Source organism: Akebia trifoliata, chromosome 2, assembly GCF_017979445.1.
Source record: "Akebia trifoliata isolate Shusen 1 chromosome 2, ASM1797944v1, whole genome shotgun sequence".
NCBI lineage: Eukaryota > Viridiplantae > Streptophyta > Magnoliopsida > Ranunculales > Lardizabalaceae > Akebia > Akebia trifoliata.
In genome coordinates, this window is record NC_141376.1 from 3,078,039 (window position 1) to 3,103,336 (window position 25,298).

The 25,298-nt window shown below is 36.4% G+C and overlaps 5 protein-coding genes and 2 pseudogenes across 5 annotated transcripts; 3 read left to right on the forward strand and 4 right to left on the reverse strand.

Moving 5' to 3' along the window:
- The first annotated feature begins 755 nt into the window (after positions 1 to 755).
- On the forward strand, positions 756 to 1,425 carry LOC147408804 (auxin-responsive protein SAUR21-like). Its single transcript, XM_086421998.1, has one exon. It carries the CDS (start codon positions 855 to 857, stop codon positions 1,167 to 1,169), a length of 315 nt encoding a protein of 104 aa, XP_086278124.1. The 5' UTR covers positions 756 to 854; the 3' UTR covers positions 1,170 to 1,425.
- Positions 1,426 to 3,464: 2,039 nt separating this feature from the next.
- On the reverse strand, positions 3,465 to 4,050 carry LOC147408805 (auxin-responsive protein SAUR22-like). Its single transcript, XM_086422022.1, has one exon. The coding sequence runs from the start codon at positions 3,915 to 3,917 to the stop codon at positions 3,636 to 3,638; it is 282 nt and encodes a 93-aa protein (XP_086278148.1). The 5' UTR covers positions 3,918 to 4,050; the 3' UTR covers positions 3,465 to 3,635.
- A 2,576-nt stretch (positions 4,051 to 6,626) lies between these two features.
- LOC147408806 (auxin-responsive protein SAUR21 pseudogene) lies at positions 6,627 to 7,386 on the reverse strand (annotated as a pseudogene).
- Positions 7,387 to 11,307: 3,921 nt separating this feature from the next.
- On the reverse strand, positions 11,308 to 11,568 carry LOC147408807 (auxin-induced protein 15A-like). Its single transcript, XM_086417098.1, has one exon. The coding sequence runs from the start codon at positions 11,566 to 11,568 to the stop codon at positions 11,308 to 11,310; it is 261 nt and encodes an 86-aa protein (XP_086273224.1).
- Positions 11,569 to 13,253: 1,685 nt separating this feature from the next.
- Positions 13,254 to 13,724, forward strand: LOC147408808 (auxin-responsive protein SAUR24 pseudogene; annotated as a pseudogene).
- Positions 13,725 to 14,683: 959 nt separating this feature from the next.
- LOC147408809 (auxin-responsive protein SAUR21-like) lies at positions 14,684 to 15,422 on the reverse strand. Its single transcript, XM_086422051.1, has one exon. The coding sequence runs from the start codon at positions 15,294 to 15,296 to the stop codon at positions 14,982 to 14,984; it is 315 nt and encodes a 104-aa protein (XP_086278177.1). The 5' UTR covers positions 15,297 to 15,422; the 3' UTR covers positions 14,684 to 14,981.
- Positions 15,423 to 17,972: 2,550 nt separating this feature from the next.
- Positions 17,973 to 19,599, forward strand: LOC147408810 (putative pentatricopeptide repeat-containing protein At1g03510). Its single transcript, XM_086422031.1, has one exon. It carries the CDS (start codon positions 18,122 to 18,124, stop codon positions 19,547 to 19,549), a length of 1,428 nt encoding a protein of 475 aa, XP_086278157.1. The 5' UTR covers positions 17,973 to 18,121; the 3' UTR covers positions 19,550 to 19,599.
- Positions 19,600 to 25,298: the final 5,699 nt, after the last annotated feature.

Here is a 25,298-nt window from a genome sequence, read left to right on the forward strand (position 1 = left end):
AACTATAAATTCAGAGAAAACTTGTTCTATGGTTTCTATGAGGGAGATCTTAAGTTTTACTGAGAGGAAGTGAGATTGAGAGATTGGAAATAGTGAAAGTTCTCTTCATTGCCCACAGACATAGGCTATCTTGCCAAATCACATAAATTTTCTGCATGTTCCCTCTTTATTGTTGATTTGCGATTTTTGATTGTTATCACTGTTTCTCGTGCTCAATTTTCTACACTTCAAATTCTCTTACTTCAGTCTCTTTGACTTGTTTTTGAAATATTATTCGATCTTATCTTATGCAGTTCACAACTCGCTGGGTTTGATGTTTCGATGTTACATTAAACCATAATAGCTTGTACTAATGAGCAAACTCATAACTAATCATGCCACGTTAGATCGAGACATGCATTTATTACTCCATCTATATCCAGCTTTTTGATCTTCTTTTCATCTAATTTTTTTTTTTAGGCCCAGCTTAAATCATCGTCACGTTCTATTTGTTTGCACTCCAACACTGTCACATGTATATGCTGCCCTTTGTTTACTATCGTGTTTGGCAGTCATCTGTTTTGAAGATTTTGTGTTCATTTGAAAATGACTTCTAAGGCAAAAGTAGTGCTGATTCACCATGAATTGGTGGATGGATAAGAGCAACAAAGAGAGAAAGAGCTTGTTGAATTACATGAGCAAAGCCATGTGACTCATTAATGAGGTAGGTCCCTCAAAACTTACTCATTTTTTTTCTATATATACACTTGTATTCTGCACCAGCCTTGCAACTCCAAGCTTCACTCACATCAAGTTTTTGAGATCCCCTCTTTGTTGTTGTCGTCGTTGCAATTCTCTTCACTACAAGAATAGTCATGGGCATTCATTTTCCTTCCATGGCTCTTCAAGCCAAGCAGATTCTCAAACTGCAGTCTTTTCTTACTAGAAACCAATTATCTTCAGTGTCAACCACAGTAGATGTCCCAAAAGGCCACTTTGCAGTTTACGTTGGAGAGACCGACAAGAAGCGGTTTGTCGTTCCAGTATCCTACTTGAACCATCCTTCGTTCCAAGACTTATTAAGTCGGGCTGAGGAAGAGTTCGGATTCAATCATCCAATGGGTGGTCTTACAATTCCGTGCAAAGAATCTGCCTTCATTGATCTTACTTCTCGTTTAAATGCCTTGTGAAGGTGGTGGAAGAACAAAGAAAGCAGTGACCACAAAAACATTTTGACACCCTTGGATTTTTCTCTCTTTTTTTGAGTGTTTAAGACAAGGGTGACTAACCATTGAATTTAACGTCTCCAATTTTGAGAAGATTCTTCTCAACCCATGTAAACTTTTTTTTTTCTTCCTGTAAATGAGTGGGCAGAGAGTAAAAGAGAGAATCTCCTACTGAAAACTTCATCTAATGGGAAGTCTATTCTTTTTTCCTTCTTTTAAATAGTACAATCTTGACTTAAGTATAGTGATTTATTGCTTTCTCACTAATTATATTTCCTTTCTTTACTAAAGTTAATGAGTTCCCCAATTTGAATGTCAACAAGGTTGTAAGTCTAAGTTCATCAAGTAATGAGGTAGTTAGCTAAACTACAATGTTGACTGAGTTTGACTCATAAGAGCCATGAGAAGAGGTGGCATTTATGGGCAATTTTCTTTTAAATGGAAAAAAAAAAAAAAAAAGATAACATAAGTCTGTGGAAAGCAGCATATCATGCAAATAGGACATTTTTCTCTTCTCATGAGCCGGGTAGAACACTTGCTTCAATTCGCTTAATGATCCAAGTGAGAGAAGTGCAAGTAGCTTTCGATCTCTTTTAATTAAACTTGCAATCGTTTTTAGAAATGATGACTGACCCATTCAAACCAACCTTTCCAATTTTGAGAAGAGGTCTGTCAGCCATTTAATTTTTCATTTATTTTTCTTAATTTCTTTTTTGTAAATGAGTGGCAAAGTGTGGTAACACTAACTTAATAGACCAATGAGTGTTGGGTGCAGTGACCAAGGCATCTCTCTAAAAAGGGAGAGGTTTTGAGTTCAAACCTCTTTGTTGGCCACCCACAAGGATTTATCCCTACTTATCTAATATATGTGGTTTGTAAGGGTATTGCATGTACCCGGAGGATTTGGGCAAGATATAGTACTCTAAGAGGCCAGTTGTCTCGCCCCACACTAGTCAAGCCTACGGGTCTGGAATCACCCCCATAAAAAAAATAAAAAAAAAACTAACTCTAGAAATTCTTGTTTATTTAGTCTAAATTATCTGATGAGCATTTACTATCATCTAAATTTATTTACTTAATTGGTTTTCTTTTGAAACATTTGGGGATTTTGAGACAAACTAACTTGTTCCTCATTGAAGTAATTCAAGAGCAGAATTTATATTGCTCTAGTAAATTTTAAGGTTTGGCTGTTCTTTTGCATGATTGATTAGTTAAGTTTTAAACTAAAAGAGTTGATTACAACTCCAGTTAGAAGAACTATTATTGAAGTTGAAGGTTTTAGAGTACGAGGGGAAGACCTACCGTACTTAAGACATTTGCTTAGTGAGCCATGGAATCTACAATTTCAATAGAAATTCTTACTTTTATATTTGATTATAAAATTTGTTCTTCTCTAGAAATCTTCATAATAGAGAATTAATGGCCAAATAACCTTTCTTATTAAAATGGAGAACTTCTATTGTCAAGTCAACTTTTTCTTATAGTATTGCAATTAATGAAATTATACATAACAAACCAAATAAAGATGCATACACACTCAATAACTCATTTCTTCTCCTTAACTTTTGATCTTATTTATATTTATTTGACTATTATTATATGTGGCTCTTGAGTAGTTTACAAATTTCTACCCAATAAGCATATTTGTATGGATTAAAAGTTATGGCATTTTTAGAAATAGCGATCTTGACACTTCAAAAATCCAAAAAATTAAGTATTAAAATTTTCATTTTAAATTCCAAAATGCAGTTTAATTTCATTTTAAAATGCAAAAAAGTAGCATGCTTGAGGTTACGTTACTTGGTCAAAATTGAACTAGGTCACAGTGCAGTTTTTCTTTGAAAATGAGAAATATATTTTTAATTTTTTTTCATAAATACTTGAATCTTCATATATGTCGAGAATGTTGATCATTGTTTGTCATTTGTCTTTCAAATCGTTGGAGTGTGATCGCAATAGTTGTTGAAAAACTCAAGTAAGATAAGAGAGTTTTACATACTAAGGGGTATTTAAAATCTTATGAAAAAGAAATTTTTACAAACCAGATAATGAAATTACTCCTAAAATTGGGTTGGGGGGGTGGGGGGGATTTAGAAAGAAAATCCATATTAGGGTGAAAGGGCCCAGCCCAAATGAGTGATGAAATGGGCTCCCTAGCCTGGTCCACCAACAGAGGTAGCCAGTAACCATTCCTAATGTTCAGTTGGAGATCAGAAAATTTAAAAAAATAAATAACAATCACTTGTAAATTATTCAAAACTAAGAATTTGTATTAAATGGTGTTTTCACTGGGATTTCCACTTTGAATCTCCCATTCATTTACATTAGAAGAAGAAGAAGAATTACAGGAGAGATTATATAGTTAGTATGGGTCAATCTCCTTATCCCAAGAAAGTTAATAAAAAAGAGATAAAACAGTTAAAAGGAGAGCTAGCAATTCAAATGAGAAGTGAGACTAATGAACTCATCTTCTCTACAAGGAATTGTGAGTCGACCCATTGGATGATCGAACCCAAACTCATCCTCAGCCTTACGTAACAAGTCTTGGAACGAAGGTTGGTTCAAATATGATATAGGAACCACAAATCGCTTCTTCTCCCTCTCTCCAACATAAATGGCAAAGTGACCTTTCGGAACAGATCCTATTCGACCACGTCGATATAGAGTAATTTGCTTGGCATTTACAACCATCTGTGGCAAACGGATACCCATTTTTAAAAATCGAATCTTAATTTGTAGAAGAACCAAAACAAGAACAAGAATAAGAACTAGAACAAGAATAAGAACAAGAAAATATGTGAATAAGTGAATGTGAGTGAGAAATGGGTAATGGATTCTCTTAGAGAATGTGCTGGTGATTATATAGTGAGAGGTATCTTAAGTGGAAAAGTATGATTTATTATTATTTTTGGTGTACATAGGGGGGGTGTCGATAATATTAATGTTAAGGAGGTGGGGGGACCCACCACATTATGGAGAGAGTGACCTACTTACAGCCTAACAACTTGTACGGTGTCCATCTCTTTGTTTTTTTTAAGGTGTGTTGATGATCATGGCAATATCAATGATTTGAAGGTGGTGGGTCCCATTTATTTACAGGTTACAGCTAATAAGAACGTACGGTGTCCTTCTGTTTCTTTATCTTTGTGTGTTTTTTAGGCCCACCCTTCCACGTTTAGAAGGAAATTTGAGACATCTCTGCCAAAAAAAAAATTATTCAAAATTCTCATATTTACAAAATTTATCATTCTGTAGATATTAAAAGAGTGATCCTCGAGTGATTGCGCATCGACACTGAGCTGGCGTGGAGGTGTGCACGGAATCGTGGATGAGTGAAATGTCCTTATTTCAAAATGTTGTAGACATGTTGCAAAATCCAAAGTTGAAGAAAATTCCATGTATTGCATGAATTGAAGTCGAGTGAATTGTCACATTGGTCCAAATGACTCCTATAATTCATGGTTTAGATTAGGTTTCAATAAATAAATAAAAAACGTGGCACACCCCTATTGATAAGCTTCATGGCCTTACTATTCCAATACACTTCATCTATCCTTGACACACATTAGGGAGACCCACCACATGTGTATGTGAAGTCATTTTAAAGATAAAACAGTAACAGCCACAACTTCAACATACTACTCTAAATACATGATGCCTTTTTTTATTATGTTTAGGACTGTATGATCTATGAGCGCTTAATGTAGCTTCTTATGCTAGGAGCTTTCATCAAACTTGGGACTTGTTCAACTCGATCTTTGTTTGAAGTCTTTCAAAAAGCTCTATATGTCCTTTGGCTTCATTAGCAACCTTTTTGAGGTTTAAATCTTGAGAAATATTTTTGTTCCAATGTTGTTAATGTGAGGATAAGACTAGATTAATAACATGTGCAAATGATGTGGCTTCGACTCCCTTGCCTAAGTAGTTGAGTAAACAGTTGTTAGAGACGATTGCACTATCTCGAAGAGAAAATGAGGGAATATCATGGAATGAGAACTCCTATAGAGAAATGGAGAAAGGAAAAAAAAAAGTAGCTCCCTATGAGAGTGTGAAAAACGAAGCAACAAAGAGAACAAAAATAATACACAAGAACACAAGGATTTTATGTGGTTCGACAGTGTGCCTACATTCACAGATCAGATCAAGAACAATCATTATTTTCTTTCATCATTTTACATCTCTAAAGATCCCTATTTATAAAATTGGGAGTTGCTAAAACGTGTTTATCACCCCCCCAAAATTAGTAAACCCTTAAGAAAATATTACATTATTTCCTTTTTTTGTAACCCTAAAAAATTTGGTCCAGTGGCTCTGCTTCCTAGCCCCCTTTACCCCCACAACTCAGAGTACCGCCAACAGAATACTTACACAACAGGGGGAAGAATGTATCCTTATTTATGTACCTCAAGTCCTTGACTTATCAACTTGTTAACCTTCAAATTATGCAGCTAAAAACTGTAACAAAGGAAAAAAAAAAAAAACTTTTTGTAGAGAAACATAAATTAAACCATATAGGTGAAAAACCTTTCATCCCAAACGACATGTTTCGGGTATGATCACATGACCTTGCCTTCTAACTCATTGTCAAAGTTGTGTGGGGAGTGGTCTCATTGTGTTATTTGTTAGCACTAATGCCCCCACCAATTCCACTTGAAGTCAGGACTCTTCTTGTAGAACACAAAAAATGAACCTTTTCCACCCTTAATTTCTCAGAATGTTATCAGACCAGCAGTGTTAGGTGGGTCAATGGCCAAACATGCCAGCTCACTCCCTCCCTCCCTCTCTCTCTTTGTCATCACTCACTATTTCCTTATCCATCACATTACCCACTATATGTGCCTTTCATGACCAAATAAAGATATGCCTACTGTATTTAGTCTAACCTCTAAACCAATTTTCACATAAATGTTGCACCTGTAAAATTTGGCCAAATTTTTTAATCTTTATGTTAAATGTTTTATTGGTGACATCAAACATTCAAACTGCTTAATATGGTGGTCAAATGCAGTGAAATCTCAATAAAACTTGATCAACACCAACACCTAATGGTTGGACATATAAAAGTGTGTCAAATACTTTATCAAACTCATTTAACGATTACTAAAATCATTTCAGACATTGCATAGTGTGATCAAATTCGGTCATAACCCTCTAAACTAGTTCAAGTTCCACACATATGCTGAGGAATACACCAAGAAGTACTTAATTTTTTGTGTGGGATAATCCCCTGCATTTGATTCCAAATAATCATTTAAAGATCTCATGGATTAGATCTTAGTCTAGTGCTTAATGATTGTAATTGAACAAAGTTCACAAATTAAGTGATTAGGATTAACAGGGTTGTACAATCTTTTGATAGCGGCCAATCCAAAGATGAGAAGCAAAATTTTGTCAGAAAGACGTGTTGTCGTCGAAATGGGAGAGTTTTGAAGTAGACAACATGCTCATCACTCATCAGGCAAAGAATCAGAATTATTTAAGATACTACAATTTAAAAGATGGAAAGACAGATTTTCCATCAAGTGATGTTTTCTGTGGGAGAGCCTTTTTTTTCTCTGCCCACTCATTTTAATAAAAGAAAAAGAAATATTTTACATGAGTTGAGAACAATCCTCTTCTCAAAATTGGAGATTTTGGATTTAATGTTTAGTCAACCCTGCCTTAAACTACAAAATTTCTGGTGATCAAAAGAGAGAGAATGCCAGGGGTGTCTTCATGTTTTCTTAGTCACTCCCTTTTGCTGCTTTCTTTGTTTTTCCACCATTTTACGAGGCATTCAACTTAGAAGTAAGATCGATGAAGGTGGATTCTTTACATGGAATTGTAAGACCACCCATTGGATGATTGAAACCAAACTCTTCCTCAGCTCGACGTAATAAGTCTTGGAATGAAGGATGGTTCAAGAAGGATACTGGAACAACGAATCGCTTCTTTTCAATCTCTCCAACATAAACTGCTAAATGTCCTTTCGGGACATTTGATGTGGTTGCCACTGAAGATAATTGATTTTTGGTAAGAAGAGAATGTAGTTTAAGAATTTGCTTGGCTTGAAGAGCCATGGAAGGCAAACGGATACCCATGACTATTCTTGAAGTTGAGAGAACAAAAAACCAGAAAGAGATCTAAATGGGCTTTGAAAGAACAAGAAAAGAAAGCTTTAGCACTTTGTATAATGTGAATGAAGACTTGGGGTTGGAAGGAAGGTTTTAGTGTATATGAATATATATAAAGTGAGGAAATATTATGTGGTGAGGGACCTACCTCATAAAGCATCACATGGCTTTGTCATGAAATTCAACAAACATAGCTTCTCTCTCTACATTGAGTTTTCATCCATCCACTAATTCATGGTGCAGCAGCACCACTTGTGCATTCCATTTCATTTTCAAATAAACACCACAGCTTTAAAACAGATGGCTACCTTACACAAACAGAAAACAGCTTCATGTGATGGTGTTAGGTGTACTAACAAAATGAATGCAAAGATGATATGAGCTCGGGCCTACGTCGAAAATTTAAGAAAAAAAATGGGGACAGAATAATAAATGCATGTATCATGTTAATGTGGCAGGTTTATTCATAATTTTGCTATTTGTGTAAACAAGGAAACATTAGACCCAGCCAGTCAGTTGTAGCTAACTCAAACTGAATTGGATTGGGCCCATAACAACATTATCGCCTTCATTTGATTTTTAGAGTCTGGATACTTAGCCACTTAACGTTATTACAAAGAAAAACTGCTGATCCGGGTTCAATCATGGATTACATTAGAGTCTTCATTGACCAGAAATTGTTTGGCTGCCACTATTGACATCTTCATAAGCTGCTCTGTCTGTGTTTTGGAGCTCTATAAGCAGTTCACATCTTGCGCAGCCATTGGGTTCCTTGACCAATCTTCGTTAGTCTTTTTTTTTTTTTTTTCCATTCAACCATTTCCCAAGTCGGAGACAAAGATACATTTCTACACTGCACGTCATTGAGAACACGATGCTTGTATGCACCCAACATTAAGGTCATCATTGTTGACAAAACGTAAACCCTCAGAACTTAGTGAATGTAGCTTGAAATAACGCTGAAGGTGCCAGCTTGCTAAGTTGGTTAAAGACTGCGAATGTTGTTACCACCACCTGAATTCCAAACACACATTCACCTACTAACTACTGACAACTAAGCTCGCTTGCCTACCACCTAAAAATAAATAAATAAACATTGAAATCCTATATCAAAACATGAAAGCTAGAAAAATAAAAGAGCAAACACACAACATAATAAGATTTTAATCATTCAGCAGTGCCTAAGTCCACAATGACATGAAAGGGAGTTACTATGTTTGAGAAATAAATTACAGCTCATGAATTCTCCCAATACGAACATATAACATCCTCCCTTGTGGCTACACGAATAAGAAAAATAATTATACTGAGTTTCCTAAATTAAAAATCTCATGGATGCAGGTTGTCAGTCGGTGGTGGAAATTTTGGCATTGCAGTACTGATGGGCTATCACGATTTGAAAAAAAAAAAAAAAAAAATCGGTAGTTGTGATGCTGCTAGGGATGGAAGATGTGGTTGATAAATAAAGGTGGTTATCGTAAACATGGGTATTCTGACTGCTAGCCAATTGGCTTCCATTGGGCACCAGTGTCACCAAAAGGCTGCTTGACCTTTCAAGTGTGAGAGGCTAAGAAAACTAGTTCAACTCCCCTTTAAACAAGAAAAAAGGCATGAACATTATTTTGTGTTTTTTTTTTCACACAAAAGAATAAGCCGTGGGTGCTACTGACATGTCTTTAGTCTGAATTACCAGTTAGTTGTGTTCAAACCAATAAAGGCGGTAACTACCAAAAACTTCAAGTAAGCAATGTATAGGCTGTGTTCTCATGATTCTTTTTTTTGGCTAAGTAAGGTTGTGTTCTCATGGTAGTGGGGCACAACATGTTGCAACAAATGAGAACACTACGATTATTTCAATCTAAACCACTAGGCATGAGTTGGAAGACAAAACCATGTGATCCCTCATGAGGTATTTAAGAAGTCCTTTTACAATCGCTTCTTCACCACTCTTTCCATTTGAGAGGATTAGCCTTGCAGATATTTCTTCTCTCTCCATTTCTATGTATACACATACTTGGAAGACTACTACCACACGTCAAGTTGTTACAGTTCTTACCTTATATTATAAGACCCCGAAAGAGTTCTTGAGACACGTTTTTGTTCTGACACATTTAATAATTCATAGAAGCCATGGGTTTTCATTTGCCTGCGATGGTCCATGCTAAGCGAATTCTCTGACGTTCACTTCTAACAGGAACAGAAGTCCCAAAAGGCCACTTCAAAGTTTATGTTGGAGAGACGCAAAAGAAGCAATTCGTGGTTCTGATATCATACTTAAACCATCCTTCCTTCCAAGATTCACTAAGGCTGGCTGAAGAGGAGTTTGGGTTTGATCATCCAATGGGTGGTCTCACAATCCCATATAAAGAAGACTCATTCATCAATCTCACTTCTCATTTGAGTTTTTCTTCATAGAGGAACAAAGAATGCTACAAAATGGTTTTCTAACATAATCTGACCACCCAAGGATGACTTGTAGGCAAAGGGGTCAGATTTAAGTCAGTCTCTCCAATTTTGTAGAGTGGGGAGTGACCAATCATATGTAAATATTGAATGTATTTTCCCTCCTTCAGATTCTAATTTAATTCTCCTATATTTCCTCATATTCTTCAGTGGCATTTTTCATTTTTTTTCCTGGTGGGGGTGTAGGGGAATTAAACTACCCATTTATTAGATTGGGGAATTAAGGAAAAATCCCCAATTGACTATTGATTAAGACTTAATGAATCAAACACTACTTGAAAACTGCTCTTCTGTTCCATCGGTGTGGATCCATGGACATACCTCAATCTTAAGGGAACCATGTAAATCTCTTTGCATCTTCGATCTCTTTTATTTCTTTTCTTTGATTAATTTTTCTATTTTTTTATTTTTATTTTGTTATATCCAACCATTAAGATAAGAAACCACATTTTGTTGGATAGACTAATGCTTATCAAAGGCAGCCAAAGTCTAATATGGAAGAAATATTATAGATGGACTAATGCTCGGTCAATCCTTTCTTGCTGCTTTCTTTGTTCTTCCACTCCTTTCATGAGGATATCAAATGAGAAGAAAGATCAATGAAGGCTGCTTATTTGTAAGGAATTTTATGACCACCATAGGATAACTAAACCCAAACTCTTTAAATTATCTCATGAATTTGACTTATTGCCTTGTTGACATTCAAATTGGGCATCTAAAAACTGTAATGAAGAAAAGAAATGCAGTTTTTGGTTAGTATCATCTGAAGATGCCAAGATATCCCTGGCAATCAATGTATCTGCTCTCACCATTGCTATTAGAAGCAATAATTCTACAATAATAACTTTAAATTGAGCCAAGGATCTTATATCATGAACTTTACATATCATATTATCCAATTGAGCATATAAGAAAAAATTAAAAACTTAACATCCAAGAAAGAAGTTATTAGTTATTAGGAAGAGTCCGCCCCCTAATTAAATGGTGCACATTGATGAGTAAAAGATCCATGTACACATTTATATTCTAACCAATGAAATTTTATTTGGTCTGCCAACACTATGATCCTCTTTTAAAGTCACCAGATGTTCTTCTCTCCTTATAGTCTCCCACCATTAATATAATAAGAAAGATTTTGTTTATAAGACTCATGCTCATCAAAGACAAAATCAAAATCTAAAATGGGAGAATTTTAGAGGAGACTCATGCTCATCATATCAAACAGTAGAGTTGGTCAAGATTATACAATGTAAAAGATGGAAAGAAAGAGTTTCTATTAAATTATGTTTTCAATGGGAGAGACATTTCCTTTACTCTGCCCACTAGTTTACAGAAAGTAAAATAAACATTGTACATGGGAGGAGAACAATCCTCTTCTCAAAATTGCAAATATTAGATTTAATGGTTAGCCACCCGTCTTAAACTCTCAAAAAAATGGTGATCAAAAGAGAGAAAAAAAATCTGGGGTGCCTTCATATTTGCTTGTTAATTCGTTTGTTGTCACTTTCTTTGTTCTTCCACCCTTTTCACAAGGCATTCAAATGAGAAGTAAGATCGATGAAGGCTGCTTCTTTGCATGGAATTGTAAGACCACCTGTTGGATGATTGAATCCGAACTCTTCCTCAGCCCAACTTAATAAGTCTTGGAATGAAGGATGGTTCAAGTAGGATACTGGAACAACAAACCGCTTCTTTCTGGTCTCTCCGACGTAATTTCTGGTAAGAAGAGACTGTAGTTTGAGAAGCTGCTTGGCATGAAGAACCACGGAAGGCAATCGGATACCCATGATTATTCTTTTTATAAAGAGAACGAAAACCAAAAAGAGAGAATCTAAATGGGCTTTTGATAGAGGAAGAAAAGAAAGCTTTGGAGGGTGTGGGTGAAGACTTGGAGTTTGAACAGGTCTGGTGTATATGTATATATATAGAGAGTGAGGTAATGTTATGTTGCAATTAGCTAAGCTGAGGGACCTACCTCATGAACCATCACATGATTTTGCTCGTATAGTTCATCCAAACTTTCTCTCTATGTAGTGTTCTTATCCATCCATCAATTCATGTTGCAACAGCACCACTTGTTCCTTTAAAATCATTTTTTAAAATAAATTCTAGAGCTTCAAATAGATGGCTACCTTACACAACAAAAAACAGGTACATGTGATGGTGTTGGGTGTACAAAAAATTGAACGTGACCATGGTATGAGCTTGGGCCTACATCTAAAATTATGAAAGAAAAAAAATGGAGAAAAAATTATAAATGCATGTATGAGTCTAACATGACATGATTTGCAAAAACATATATTAGACCCACCCTCTCACTAATTTTGCTATCTGTAAAAACAAGGAAATATTAGACCCATCTGATCAGGTGGAGTTTACTCAAACCTGAGAGCTGTGTTGGATTGGGTCTGTAAAAACGTTAATGCCCCATGCTCTCACTGTTATCAGAAATTGTATTCTCTTCATCTTCATTTGATTTTGAGAGTCTGGGTACTTTGTCCCTTATATATATTACAAAGAAAAGCTGCTGATTTGAGTTCAATCATTGATTGCATTGGAGTCTTAATTGACTAGAAACTGGTTAGCTGTCACTATAAACATCTATACATGGGCTGCTCTTCTATGTTTTGGAGAACTATAGGCAGTTTACATTGAACAGCCTCCTTACTCGATGCAAGCATTGTTTTGGAGCCTAAGAATTCTAGTATCAGCCGAGAAAGGTTTCAGGTTCTCCACCATTTCCCAAGTCAGAGATAAAGATAACATTTCTGCATTGCAGGTTATTGAGAACATGAAGCTTATATGCACCCAACATTACGATCACCATGGGCATAGACCCATAGCTTAGTTGATTTGACACATTGCAAAACAACTTCGAGGCCATGGGTTCAAGTCCAGCTTACCCATAAAAATAAACTAAAAGAAAGAACACACGAAACATAAGAAGATTGTAACAATGTGAAAAAAAAGGGGCCTTTGTGGCTAGTTATCACGGTTGTAGACATGGGTATTCTAAATGCAAATCAATTGGCTTCCATAGGGTGCCTATGTCCCCAAAAGGTTTCTGGATCATTTAAGTGTAAGAGACTAAGAAAATTAGTTGAACTCTCCTTTAAATAGGAAAAACATGGCATGAATGTTATTCTGCTTTTTTCACCCAGAAGAATAAGCCTCTGGTGCCACTGACATATCTTTAATTTATAGTCTGTATTCTCAGCGTGGTAGGGCATAACATGTTGCAACAAATGAGAACATTGTGATCATTTCAATCTAAATGGCTAGTCATGAACTGGGAGACAAAACCATGTGATCCCTCATGAGGTATGTCCCTTAAGAAGCCCGTTTGCAATTGATTCTTCATCAGTCTTTCCATTTGAGGGGATAAACCTTACAGATATTTCTTCTCTCTCCATTTCTATATATACACAAACTTAGATTACTCCCACACTTAAAGTTGTTAGAGCTATCATCTTAAATTATAAGAACCTGAAAGAGTTCTTGAGAAACCATTTTTGTTCTGCCACGGTTAACGTTTCATAGAAGCCATGGGTTTCCGTTTGCCTGTGATGGTCCATGCTAAGCGAATTCTCCGATGGTCACTTATAACAGGAACAGAAGTCCCAAAAGGCCACTTCACAGTTTACGTAGGAGAGGCACAAAAGAAGCGATTCATGGTTCCAATATCATACTTGAACCATCCTTCCTTCCAAAATTTACTAAGTCAGGCTGAAGAGGAGTTTGGGTTTGATCATCCAATGGGTGGTCTCACAATCCCATGTAAAGAAGACTCATTCATTGATCTTACATCTCGTTTGGGTTGTTCTTCATAGATGAATAGAGAATACTGGAAAATGACTTGCTAACAAAATATGACCACCCAAGAAAGAGTTGAAGGCTAAGGAGACTAATTTAAGTCAATCTCTCCAATTTTGTACAGTAAGGAGTGAATGTAATAAATATATTTTCCCTCCTTTAGATTCCAATTTAATTCAATTTTATTTCCTTGTATTCTTCACTGGCATTTTATGTATTCTTGTGGAGTGGTGGTGGGGGATCAAACTACCCATTTATTGGATTTAGAGAAGTAATTAAGATTTAATCAATCAAACGCTACTTCAAAACTGCTCTTCTGATCAAAAACAAAATGTTAAAATGAACTTGAATACATAGAGCCCCTGTTTAACATTTCAAATCTCTTGATCTAGTTGCTATAGAAGAAAGTATACAGTTAAGTCCAACTAACCACCATTACGCTCGTCTTACATTGTTACTCTCTCCGTCACATTGTAGATTTAGATTTCAAGCACATCATACCTTACTAAATCCTCATTGAGAAAATATTTCCACTAATTGATTAGATAATCCACAGAACATGAATTAAAAATTTTACATGAGTCTTCTCAAAATTGGTGATATTAGATTTAATGGTTAAGCACCCATCTTATCTTAAACTCTAAAAAATGGATATCAAAAGATATAAAAAGTCAGGAATGCCTTCATGAGGCATAACAATGAGAAGGATTTGCAAGGAATTGTAAGACCACCCATTGGATGATCAAACCCAAACTCTTCAAATTATGGTTAGGCAAATTGCCTTCGTATCTGATGAACTCAACTTATTGCCTTGCTGATATTCAATATATTTGGTCTTTCACATCTAGCATTAGATGCAATAATTCTACCTATAATAACTGTAAAATTGAACCAAGGATCATATATCGTGAACTTTACCTCTCATACTATCCAGATTGGACAGTAAAAAGAGTAGAAAAATTAATATCAAAGAAAGAAGTGATTAGGATTGACTTTTTACATCTTTTCTCTTTATAGTTCCCCACCATTAATATAAGAAGCAACGTTTTGTTTGGAAGACTCATGCTCATCAAAGACAAAGCCTAAGTCTAATATGGGAGAAATTTAGAGATGGTCAAGATTATACAATTTAAAGATTGGAAGAAAAGAGTTTCTATTAAATTATGTTTTCAATGGGAGAGACATTTCATTTACTCTGCCCACTCATTTACAGAAAATAAAATAAAAAATTTACAGGCGAGGAAAACAACCCTCTTCTCAAAATTGGAGAAATTACATTTAATGGTTAGCTCCCGTCTTAAACTCTAAAAAAATGGCGATCAAAAGTGATTAAAAGTCAGGGGTCACTTCATGTTTGTTTGGTAATTTCTTTGTTCTGCCATCCCTTTCACAAGGCGTTCAAATGAGAAGTAAGATCGATGAAGGCTGCTTCTTTGCATGGAATTGTAAGACCACCCATTGGATGATTGAACCCGAACTCTTCCTCTGCCCGACTTAATAAATCTTGAAATGAAGGATCGTTCAAGTAGGAGACTGGAACAACGAATCGCTTCTTGTCGGTCTCTCCAACATAAACTGCTAAGTGTCCTTTTGGGACACCTGCAGTGGTGGCCACTGGAGATAATTGATTTCTAGTAAGAAGAGACTGTAGTTTGAGAAGCTGCTTGACATGAAGAACCACGGAAGGCAATCGGATACCCATGACTATTCTTTTTATAAAGGGAACGAAAACCAAAAAGAGAGAATCTAAATGGGCTTTTGATAGAGGAAGAAAAGAAAGCTTTGGAAGATGTGAGTGAAGACTTGGAGTTTGAACTGCTCTGGTGTATATGTATATATATAGAGTGAGATAATGTTATGTTGCAATTAGCTAAGTTGAGGGACCTACCTCATGAACCATCACATGGCTTTGCTCATATAGTTCAACCCCTCTCTCTTTCTGTCTATGTAGTGTTCTTATCCATCCATCAATTCATGTTGCAGCAGCATCACTTGTTCGTATGAAATCATTTTTAAAATAAATTCCAGAGCTTCAAACAGATGGCTATATTACACAACAGTAAACGGGTACATGTGGTGATGTTGGTCGTACAAAAAAATTGAACGTGAACGTGACATGAGCTTGGGCCTACATCTAAAATTATGAAAGAAAAATGGAGACAGAATTATAAATGCATGTATGAGTCTAACGTGACACGATTATTTACAATTTTTCTATTTGTAAAAACAAAGAAATATTAGACCCAGCTGGTCAAGCCACTATTGACATCACTATGGGCTTCTCTGTCTATGTTTTGGAGAGTTATAAGCATTCACATCGAACATCCTCCTCACTTGACACAACCATTGTTTAGCACCTAAGCATTCTAGTCCCATTTAACAAAGGGTTTGGGTTCCATGAAAACCCATTGGTAGTCTTACAATTCCATTCCACCATTTCCCAAGTCGGAGACATAGATACATTTGTACATGGCAAGGTCATTGAGAACATGATGCTTACATCACCTTCGTCGACAAAATGCGAACCCACAGAATTTAGTGTAATGTAGTTTGAAATCCTAGATCAAAACATAAAGGCCATGAAAATAAAAGAGAGAAAACAAAAAATATAAGAAGATTTGCATGGTCCGGTAATGCTTTAGTCCACGTATCTAAAATTGAAATCTAGAAATGCATAACATCCATGCTATACAAGAGCAATGCGTCTTTAATTCACATAATCTCATGGATGGATATTATCCGCAGGGATGGCAACTTGGACACTGTTGTACTAAGGGGCTCTAACAATGTTAAAAAATAAAAAAACTGGTGGTGTGATGCTGTTAGTACAGGATGGTGTGGTAGTTCAGGCACGAAAAAAGTGGAAATGCTTGATTACATAACACATTATGATTCATGTATTGTTTTCCATTTTAGAGTATCATTTATCGTTGTCGCCACTCATCGATATAGACGAACCAAACCAGTTTTCATCAACACACCTAAGGCTGGCAATGGGCCGGGCCATGTTGTAAACAGCCCAATGCTAAAGGAAGCCTCATAATTCTCACTTACGCCCAGCCTGTGTGATGCTTGTGTCCAGCTGGGCCAAATAAAAATAACAATCTCTAATCCTAGCCTGCCCTCACAAGGGTTCGGATGGGCTGAACTAATGGACACAATTCAGAATCTGCCAAACTAAAATGTTTTTGAGGTTAAACCGGTCGGCATATATAGGAAGGGAATATTTTCGGTGCAAAAGAATTACCTCAACTCCAAATTCTACATCTCAGGCAATTGGAAGAATTAGAGGAGAGGATAATATTTCCTAGAAGCCATGGGTATCCATTTTCCTATGATGATACATGTTAAAAAAAAATTCTCCAACGGTCTCTTCCAACAGGACTGAAAGATCCAAAATGCCAATTCACAATTTATGTTGGAAAGATGTAGAAAAAGCGATTTGTGGTTCCAATATCATACTTGAATCATCATTTTAAACTTAAGTCGGGTTAAAAAAGAGTTTGGGTTTGATCCTACAGCCGATGTGTGAAGGCCATGCACTACGACACCCAGAGTTAGGTGTAGCTCGCCTCGGAGTCACCTGGGAACACCTATGTAAATTCATGTAAGGCTCGCATATGAAGGCATGTTAGTCCCATGCCAAGACATATTTGTTAGTTTAGTGGCATTTTAGTAATAAAGGAGTATGACTGATCTTTACTTTTAATGTTTCATTCAGAAAATTTAGGAAAGACTTAGCGTACTTTTGGTAGAAAGGGCGTCTTTATACCTAATTCCCGGCCTACACTCACAATGACCTTGAGTCCTCGCCCATACTACGTAGCGTCTCACATGTACTAGATTACCAGTTACTTGTAACACACCTTATTTGCATTCGTAACATGTTACTCTATGTAATTGCATACTATATCAACAAATTTACTTCCGGACTTTGCATCGTGTTACCTTTATTCTCGTGTATTACTAACTACGTTTTGTGTGTGTGAACTATTTAACAGGTTTGCTTGCTAGCTATCACCCCAAGCATCGCACAATCTCGCTTAAAAAAAACACGGCCATGACACAATGGCCTTGCAATTCTAAGCAAAGAAAGGTATATTCATGGATGGGAAAACATTTTGTGCACCACTTTTGGGCAAGAAATTGAATATGAGGGAAAATTTATTGATTATTGATTATTGATTACGTCAAGCAGTTAAATTTTTTTGAGAGAAATTATTTTTTCATCCATTTTTGAGATTCTTTTGATTGAGTTGATACTGACGATCTAGTTACACCATAATGTAACATAGCAACTTCAATAAAAATTGAATTTTTTAAGGGAAATTATTTTCCAGAACTTTTTGTTCTAGCTTACATAGATAAGCTCGTTAGTGGTCAGTGAAGTCTAGTGCTAATCAACCTCACCAATAGCCATTATCCCACATAGCAACTCTCATAACGGTCAAAACTAACAAATCTTTCAAAATGACCAAATTAGCCCTTCCACATTATAAAAATTAGAACATATTAGTTCTTCCTTTGATGTCAATCCAACACTCCTCACAAACCCTCCATTCTCTCTCCCATCTCTTACATCACTGTTTCCAAACCAAAAACCTCAGAGCCACCACAACCCTCCACTGTCACCTACTTAGAACGGGCCTTTTCTTCACCTCCCTTAACCTTCACACCAACCTCATCTTAACCTACGCCACATGCCTTCACAACAACCTTCAAACCTTAACCAATTTCTTCAAATCCATGGACCCCACCAACCCTTTACCCTTCAATGTCATTGTCTCCAATTTCTGTCGTCATGGCTTCCCTTATCTCTCCCTCCAAACCATCTCCTCCATGCACATACGCGGTGTTCCTTTAGACACATACGCACTTTGTAGCTCTTTAACGTCCTCATCATCTACCAAAACTGTTAAATTTGGTAAACAGATACATGCCCACGTGGCAAAATCTGGTTGGTCATCGAGTGTCTATGTGGGCTGTGCACTTATTGATTTATATGCTAAATCATTATCAATCATTGATGCATCGAAAGCGTTTGATGAAATTCCGCTGAAGAATACAGTTTGCGCTAATGCACTCCTTTCGGGTTTTGCCGAAGCTAAGATGTGGACTGAAGGTTTAAATTTGGCTCGGACAATGCACATGCTAGGACTGGATTACGATAGGTTCACATTATCCGCAATACTTCGTGTATGTGCAGGTTTATCGGCAGTTGAATTGGGTAAGCAAGTGCATGCAGCTTTGATTCGTAAGATTACTAATGTGGAAGGCGACGTGTTCCTTCAGAGTTCATTGATTGAGATGTACGGAAAATGTGGTCTTATTACGAAAGCCCGAAATGTGTTTGATTTGGTGGGACTCAAACGAGTGGTAGTGAGAAAGAGAGATGTTGTTTTGTGGACTTCTATGCTTGGGGCGTATGGTCGAAATGGAAGGTTTAATGAGGTGATTGGATTGTACAAAGAGATGTTGATGGAAGGGACAAGACCCGATAGGGTGGTGTTTATAGCGGTCATCTCAGCGTGTGGTTACACTGGCAATGTGAGCCTGGGTCTTCAATATTTTGAGTCCATGGTTCATGACTTTGGGTTAGACCCTGACCCGGAGCATTATAGTTGTGTGGTTGATTTGCTTTGTAGGGCAGGTGAATTGGAGAAGGCATGGAAGTTAGTGAATGAGATACCCTTTGGAGTTAGTAGTAGTAGCAGTGTTTCTATGTGGGGGGCTTTACTTAGTGCTTGTACAGAACGTGGGAATGTCAAGATGGGTAAGTTGGCCGCTCAAAGGGCCCTCGAATTGGATCCTCATAATGTAGGGATTTATATTTTGTTGTCAAATTTGTATGCTGGGATTGGTATGTGGGATGAGATTGAGGAATTGAGGGAGTTAATGAAGGAAAGAGGTTTGAAGAAAAATGTGGGACGTAGTTGGATAGAAGTTGCAAATTAAATTAATTGTACAGAATTTTTTTTTTTTGCAAATGTCTTTATTTAGTTTTACTTGTCTGCATCTATTAATTGCTACTTCCGATGAGTTTTGCTTGAACCAGTGTTGCCCCGAATAATATCCTGAAGATTTCTTGAAAGTCCATCCAGCTCGGTACCTCAAGCTTTAACATCTCCCCATGCACCGTGGAAATTTTCTTCTCCCATAATGGGTTGGCATGGCACCATGTATCATGGCCAAAAACTAGTTGGGAAAACAAGAAGAAATGATCTCAGTAAAACAAATTAAAGTTAGACCATCTACGATGGCATTGAACATAGACTAACTTGCAATCTACCAGAAAACGTGATGGAAATCAGTTGGATTGGAGTGGGTCAGGCACAATATTGTTGCACACCAAAACGGTAGAGTTACTGAAGACAGTGAGAAAAGGTAAAAATTTTCTATTTCCTTTGATATAAAATAACTTCATCTTAAAAAAAATAATCTATCACAAAATTCTGGATCTTAACTGCATAAAAACCTACTTTGAACTCATCTCTGTAGTTACTTGTTCTTAGTGTTCTTTTGTGAATTTATTGTTTATAGCTAAAGACCCAAACACATTGAGACTTTATATGGTTAATGGATTCCAGATCACCCACTACATATTGAATAATTTTCGCTTGGATGGCATCTATTAGGATCTTGGTGTAGTGGATAAGCATTCTGGGCTTCAGTTTGCATCCCAGTTTTAATAACCCCACAATGGTCGTGGATTCGACCTCCTTTGATGTACGAAATGCTATTAGTTTCCAAATAATTTACAGACATACCATCTGAAGTTATAATTGAGGATGGATTGCATTCTCCTGAGCAGTCATTTAAAGGCACTGAGACTAATGAACAATTAGTATAGGACAGATGATCATATCCTATCAGGTGTTGCCTAACCTTTTGGTACAATGAGGGTACTTCACACGGTTACGGCACAAAATGTACTTTCACGCGTTGTTGCCTGCACTGCATCTTTCACACTAGCTCTAACCTTTTGGTACAATGTGGGTACCTCACACGTTTACAGCACAATACGTACAGGGTCAGTTACAATCAGGACAAAATTGGGCTGGACTTGATGATAAGCACGACATCAATGTCATCGAAGTCACTCCTTCATTCACATCAAGTTAGGAAGACCACGGATCCATGGGTATAGATTATCCTCTAATTACCACCTATATTATATATACTTCACGAATGGTTGAGTACAGGATTGGCGTGCAGAGGGGGCCACCCTTCGTGTGGGTGACATCAATCTGAAGTAAGGCTTTGTACAGAAAACCAAGAAGTTGAAAGGAGACTGAAAATGAGGTAGCCACACTACATGTTATACGTTACAAGGACTTTCTAGTTACCCTCATAACTCCTGATGTTCAGTTATGCTGGAATATAGTGAAATGGATCCATAACTTTCATTCTCAGTGGGGTCTCCTATGTGCTGTCAGGGTACCTGCCAAGGTAATTCCGCTGCATCGCTCTCATCTTATCTTGTTTTTCTAGCATATCAGGTGTGGAGTCCCTATCCTAAACTCCCAAACATTCTTAATTTCATAGATGTGGGCTCGGAGTTGAGAAAAACCCACTGTTCTATCTATGGTCCGTAATGATGAAGGATCTTGTTCACTAGAGTCTAAGTATCCTGATAATCCTCATCGAACGACTGATACTTACCACCAATTGGTATAACTATCATAACGTGATGTAGCACTCAATATCAAATTCATTCCTTTCCCTTGCAACCCACATGGCTTTGATAAGTTTTACTTATTTATTTCCAGATGATATCATTATCAATCCCATCTGAACTTCGATGTCTCTATTTGTCCTTATTAGTGCGTAAGAGGATTGGATAATGTCGTCTCCTAATAAATATTCTAGGACCCATGATCTCATTTCTCGCCAGCTTTTTCCACCAGTGATGATTTCATAGAAATTAAGGATAAATATGACGCTCGTCCGCCACTTGGCACTCTTACAATCCCAGTGATAAATGAATGCTTTTTTTATATTTATTTATGTGCATTGGTGAATAACCCACAAATTTACCCTGATTCGTGATTTCTATCCCTTGGTATCAAAAAACCTTTTATGTATGACCACTGGCCTGTTAATAAAGCCTACATTGGAAAATAGCTATACTCACTGCCTTCCCATGGGAACAGTGGGCCAACATCCAACTCCATTCACTAACCAAACTCCTTAGCAGAACTTCCCATGACCAATGTAATTCCACTTTCAAGACTCGACTCGCCAGGTACCAAAGTTCCAACTCGACCGAGTCAATGATAAACTTGTGAGTTGAAGAACCAACCAACCACCTTACCTATTAAAGGGAAAATAAACTCTTTTGCATGAGGCAAGTTAGAGATACCAGTTGTTCTCATTTAGGTGAAATCGTGACTGATTGCTGCTTTCCTCTTTGATGGTGGTGGTGGTTTTTGGAGGACCACCTGAAAATTCATTTAATGTAGAGATCAGCCCTATTTAGCAACAACACTAGTAGGACTCTTAACAATCTCTGTAGATTGTAGGGGAAAAGTGCAAAAAAGGGCAAGCAAGATTGCAAAACTTCAAAGCCATAGTCATTTTTAAAATATTTAACATGCATATAGGGATCTATGTTCCCACTATGGAATTGAATTATTTTTTCCAATAAACATACAAGTACAACAGGTATCAATTTTTGGAAAAAATAATTCAATGTCAAAACAGGAATATAGTTTATATGCTAAATACGAGGGATATTTCGTAGCCCCAACACCATGCAACTATGTTGATCTTCCTTGGATTGCATGTTTGAAAATCACTGACATGTTACTTGCCAAAGAGACATTGATGCTTATGTCAACCTTGATAATAATTAGTTGAGGGTGCTAGTTTGCTAAGTTGGTTAAAGTTTGTGGGGTTGATATCACAATCTGAGTTCATAACCAGGTTTCACTTATTAATTATTGACCGTTAATCGCTTGCCTAGCAAAAATAGAAAGACCGTTCTAATTTAGTTGGAATCCCATGAAAAAATTTAAAGTAAAGAACTACCCACCCTTTTTCAGTCCTTGCATAACTGATGAATCACTTTTTTTCTTGAGTTTCGATGATATGACCATTGTTCCGACAAATATTACGTGCTGTTGATTATGGGCATACCCTTGGTTTCCAGCCTTCGAGTCCTGTGCCCATATTACCTATCTCTCGTAATGGGACGAGCTTCATAAAGTCGGGAATTCGTTCCTTCCTTTGTGGCTGGAGGCTTGACTCAAAACTAATGACCTGAATATTATAAAAGTCGGGAAAGATCCATTCTCGCTATGATAGACACCACGTTGAAGATCCCCAGATGTTAAATTGGTGATGATAAGCTGTTATTTTTACTCATTAAGTAAATGTGTTTTTAAAACATGCTGATATGGCAAACTAATTTTGGAATCTTTGTCACCCTTTTGGTAAGACACCCTAGATTGTATATTATTCAGAAACTTATTTATAAGTAGCCATGATGTACTTCTCTTGTTAAATGCCAGTCCCTCTCAACAAACTTCCACTAATTTATCTAAATCAGGCACTAATATCGCCTATCTCACCCTAAACTCAGCATTCTTTTGGGAGACCTCTTAAGATATTATAGTAAATTGTGTCTTTGGTTTCTACATATGGTCAAGGAGAACTCTTAAGATATTATCTTTGTTTGATCTAAGCCATATCAACACAAGACCTAAGAATAATGGGATGATGAAGGGGAGAGGGAGAGAGAGAATAAACTAGATTATCCAATAGATATTAGTTAGTAGAGAATATAAAAGTACAGTAGTAGACTTAGGACTTCAAAGAAATACAAGGAAGATGCATGTAGGGCAGAGTCTTGGTTTGGGAGTTGGGGCCACTTGGATCAAAAACCTGCAAGCAGGAGACTTAACACATGGACTTCTGCAAAGCACTGTGAAGTACTATTTCTTGTGGAATCATGGAACCACAAACCCAACAATCAGAAAACACCAAACCTACACCAGGTTGGTACTCTCCAGTACAGTTTTATTATTGGTCCGCGAGTCATAGAGGGAAAAGATTATTATTAATTTTCTTTTTTAAAGAAGTGTACCCAAATAATTAAAGAAATACCATAATAAAATATTTATAAATTGGGGAATATTAATATCCAATAACTTATTGGGATGTCAGCATTCTCTATCACATTCACTTTTAATGATATTATTTTTTATTTTACAAAACATAATTTTTTTAAAGTCATTTTTTATACAAAATTCAATTTTCAAAGTGTATTTATTGTACTTTAACGTGTGTGCCCGCCTAAAGAACACACATTAAGAAGACTCTTTTATCTTTTAGTAAAAGAGACAATGGTACATTGATCTTTACATAATTAATGTTTGTTAATAAAATAAATACTTGTCTTTTATATAATAAATGATAAGAGTATTTTAGTCTGTTGATTTAAATTATTAAATGCTTTGACAATCAATATCAATAAGATAAATGCATTTACCCATCGGGATTTAATCGAGATGGCAAAGAAGTGATTGGGTGTACTCCCTAGATTGTGACTTCGATGGGTGTACTCCCCAGATTGTGACTTCGAATCTCTATAGTCCCTCCACTATTAAGGTGGCTACTTAATGACTTCACGTGACAATGTAGGATGATGCGTGCAGTCCGGGGATTAGTCTTGTGGATATAGTTAGTCTTTGGGTCCCAATGATCCAATAGCTGGCCTGCTACCATAGGATTCACCTCGTTACATAAAAATAAAAAATAAAAAATAAAAAGATAAATGCTTTTATTAAGGACATAATAAATGTGTTTAGTATGTAAAAAACTAGTATATCTTTGTATTTTTCACTAAAAAACAAAATGAGAAAGTATTATTGAAAGGAAAATGTTAAAGTAACATTGAAATTGACATGGTGTGAGACATTGTTGACGTGAATGTGTCTATGGAACCATATATGTTTTTCATCGAGATACGAGTGAAAAGCATTTATGATTTTGTGCACACCAATTTCCCAAACGATGTCAATTTCAATGTTACTCTAACACGAGTTTATTAAAAAAGAATGTGATAGAGAATGTTAATTTTTTCATGAGGTCTTTGACATTAATATTCCACATATAAATTATATAACAATAAATCAAATAATGTTAAAAAAGATGTTTTTATGATGATTTCAACAATCCCACACATAAAAAAATTGTAAGAGGTACACTCATGACTTACCTCATTAATAGTTTGTCCATCCATTAGAGAATCTAGGCATCAAATTAAACTCAACATGGTTTGGTGATTTCTAGTAGTTAGGTTTGATAATGTTTCATCATGGACCAGGCCCGAATGGGATAAATGATTTTTATTTTGTGGAACTTGGAGACTGTTACTTGGAAATTGATGAATGTAGGAAAGTAAGGCTTGCGTGCTTGAAATTTGAACCAAGAACAACCCAAAAGATACTCTAGTCAATGCCAAAAATATAAGAAAATTGGGTCTGTCTTCAATCTTATTAAAGAAAAAAGACAAGTGTTTAGAAACTTGAAAAATCAAATCCCAAACCTTGACAGAGGCACAAAGCCCAAAATGGAGAAAAAAATGGGTGATTTCCCACTTATAGAGAAAGATCCTCCCGCCCCACACCTCACCCACTAGGGTTGTTAATGGATTTGATGTAGAAATATAAATTAACTTCATGTGTTAAGCAAATTAAAA

Excerpts from the sequence above, each read along its gene's own strand:
- LOC147408810 (XM_086422031.1), top strand. The coding sequence starts at position 18,122 with ATGTCAATCCAACACTCCTCACAAACCCTCCATTCTCTCTCCCATCTC.
- LOC147408807 (XM_086417098.1), bottom strand. The coding sequence starts at position 11,568 with ATGGGTATCCGATTGCCTTCCGTGGTTCTTCATGCCAAGCAGCTTCTC.
- LOC147408809 (XM_086422051.1), bottom strand. The coding sequence starts at position 15,296 with ATGGGTATCCGATTGCCTTCCGTGGTTCTTCATGTCAAGCAGCTTCTC.
- LOC147408805 (XM_086422022.1), bottom strand. The coding sequence starts at position 3,917 with ATGGGTATCCGTTTGCCACAGATGGTTGTAAATGCCAAGCAAATTACT.
- LOC147408804 (XM_086421998.1), top strand. The coding sequence starts at position 855 with ATGGGCATTCATTTTCCTTCCATGGCTCTTCAAGCCAAGCAGATTCTC.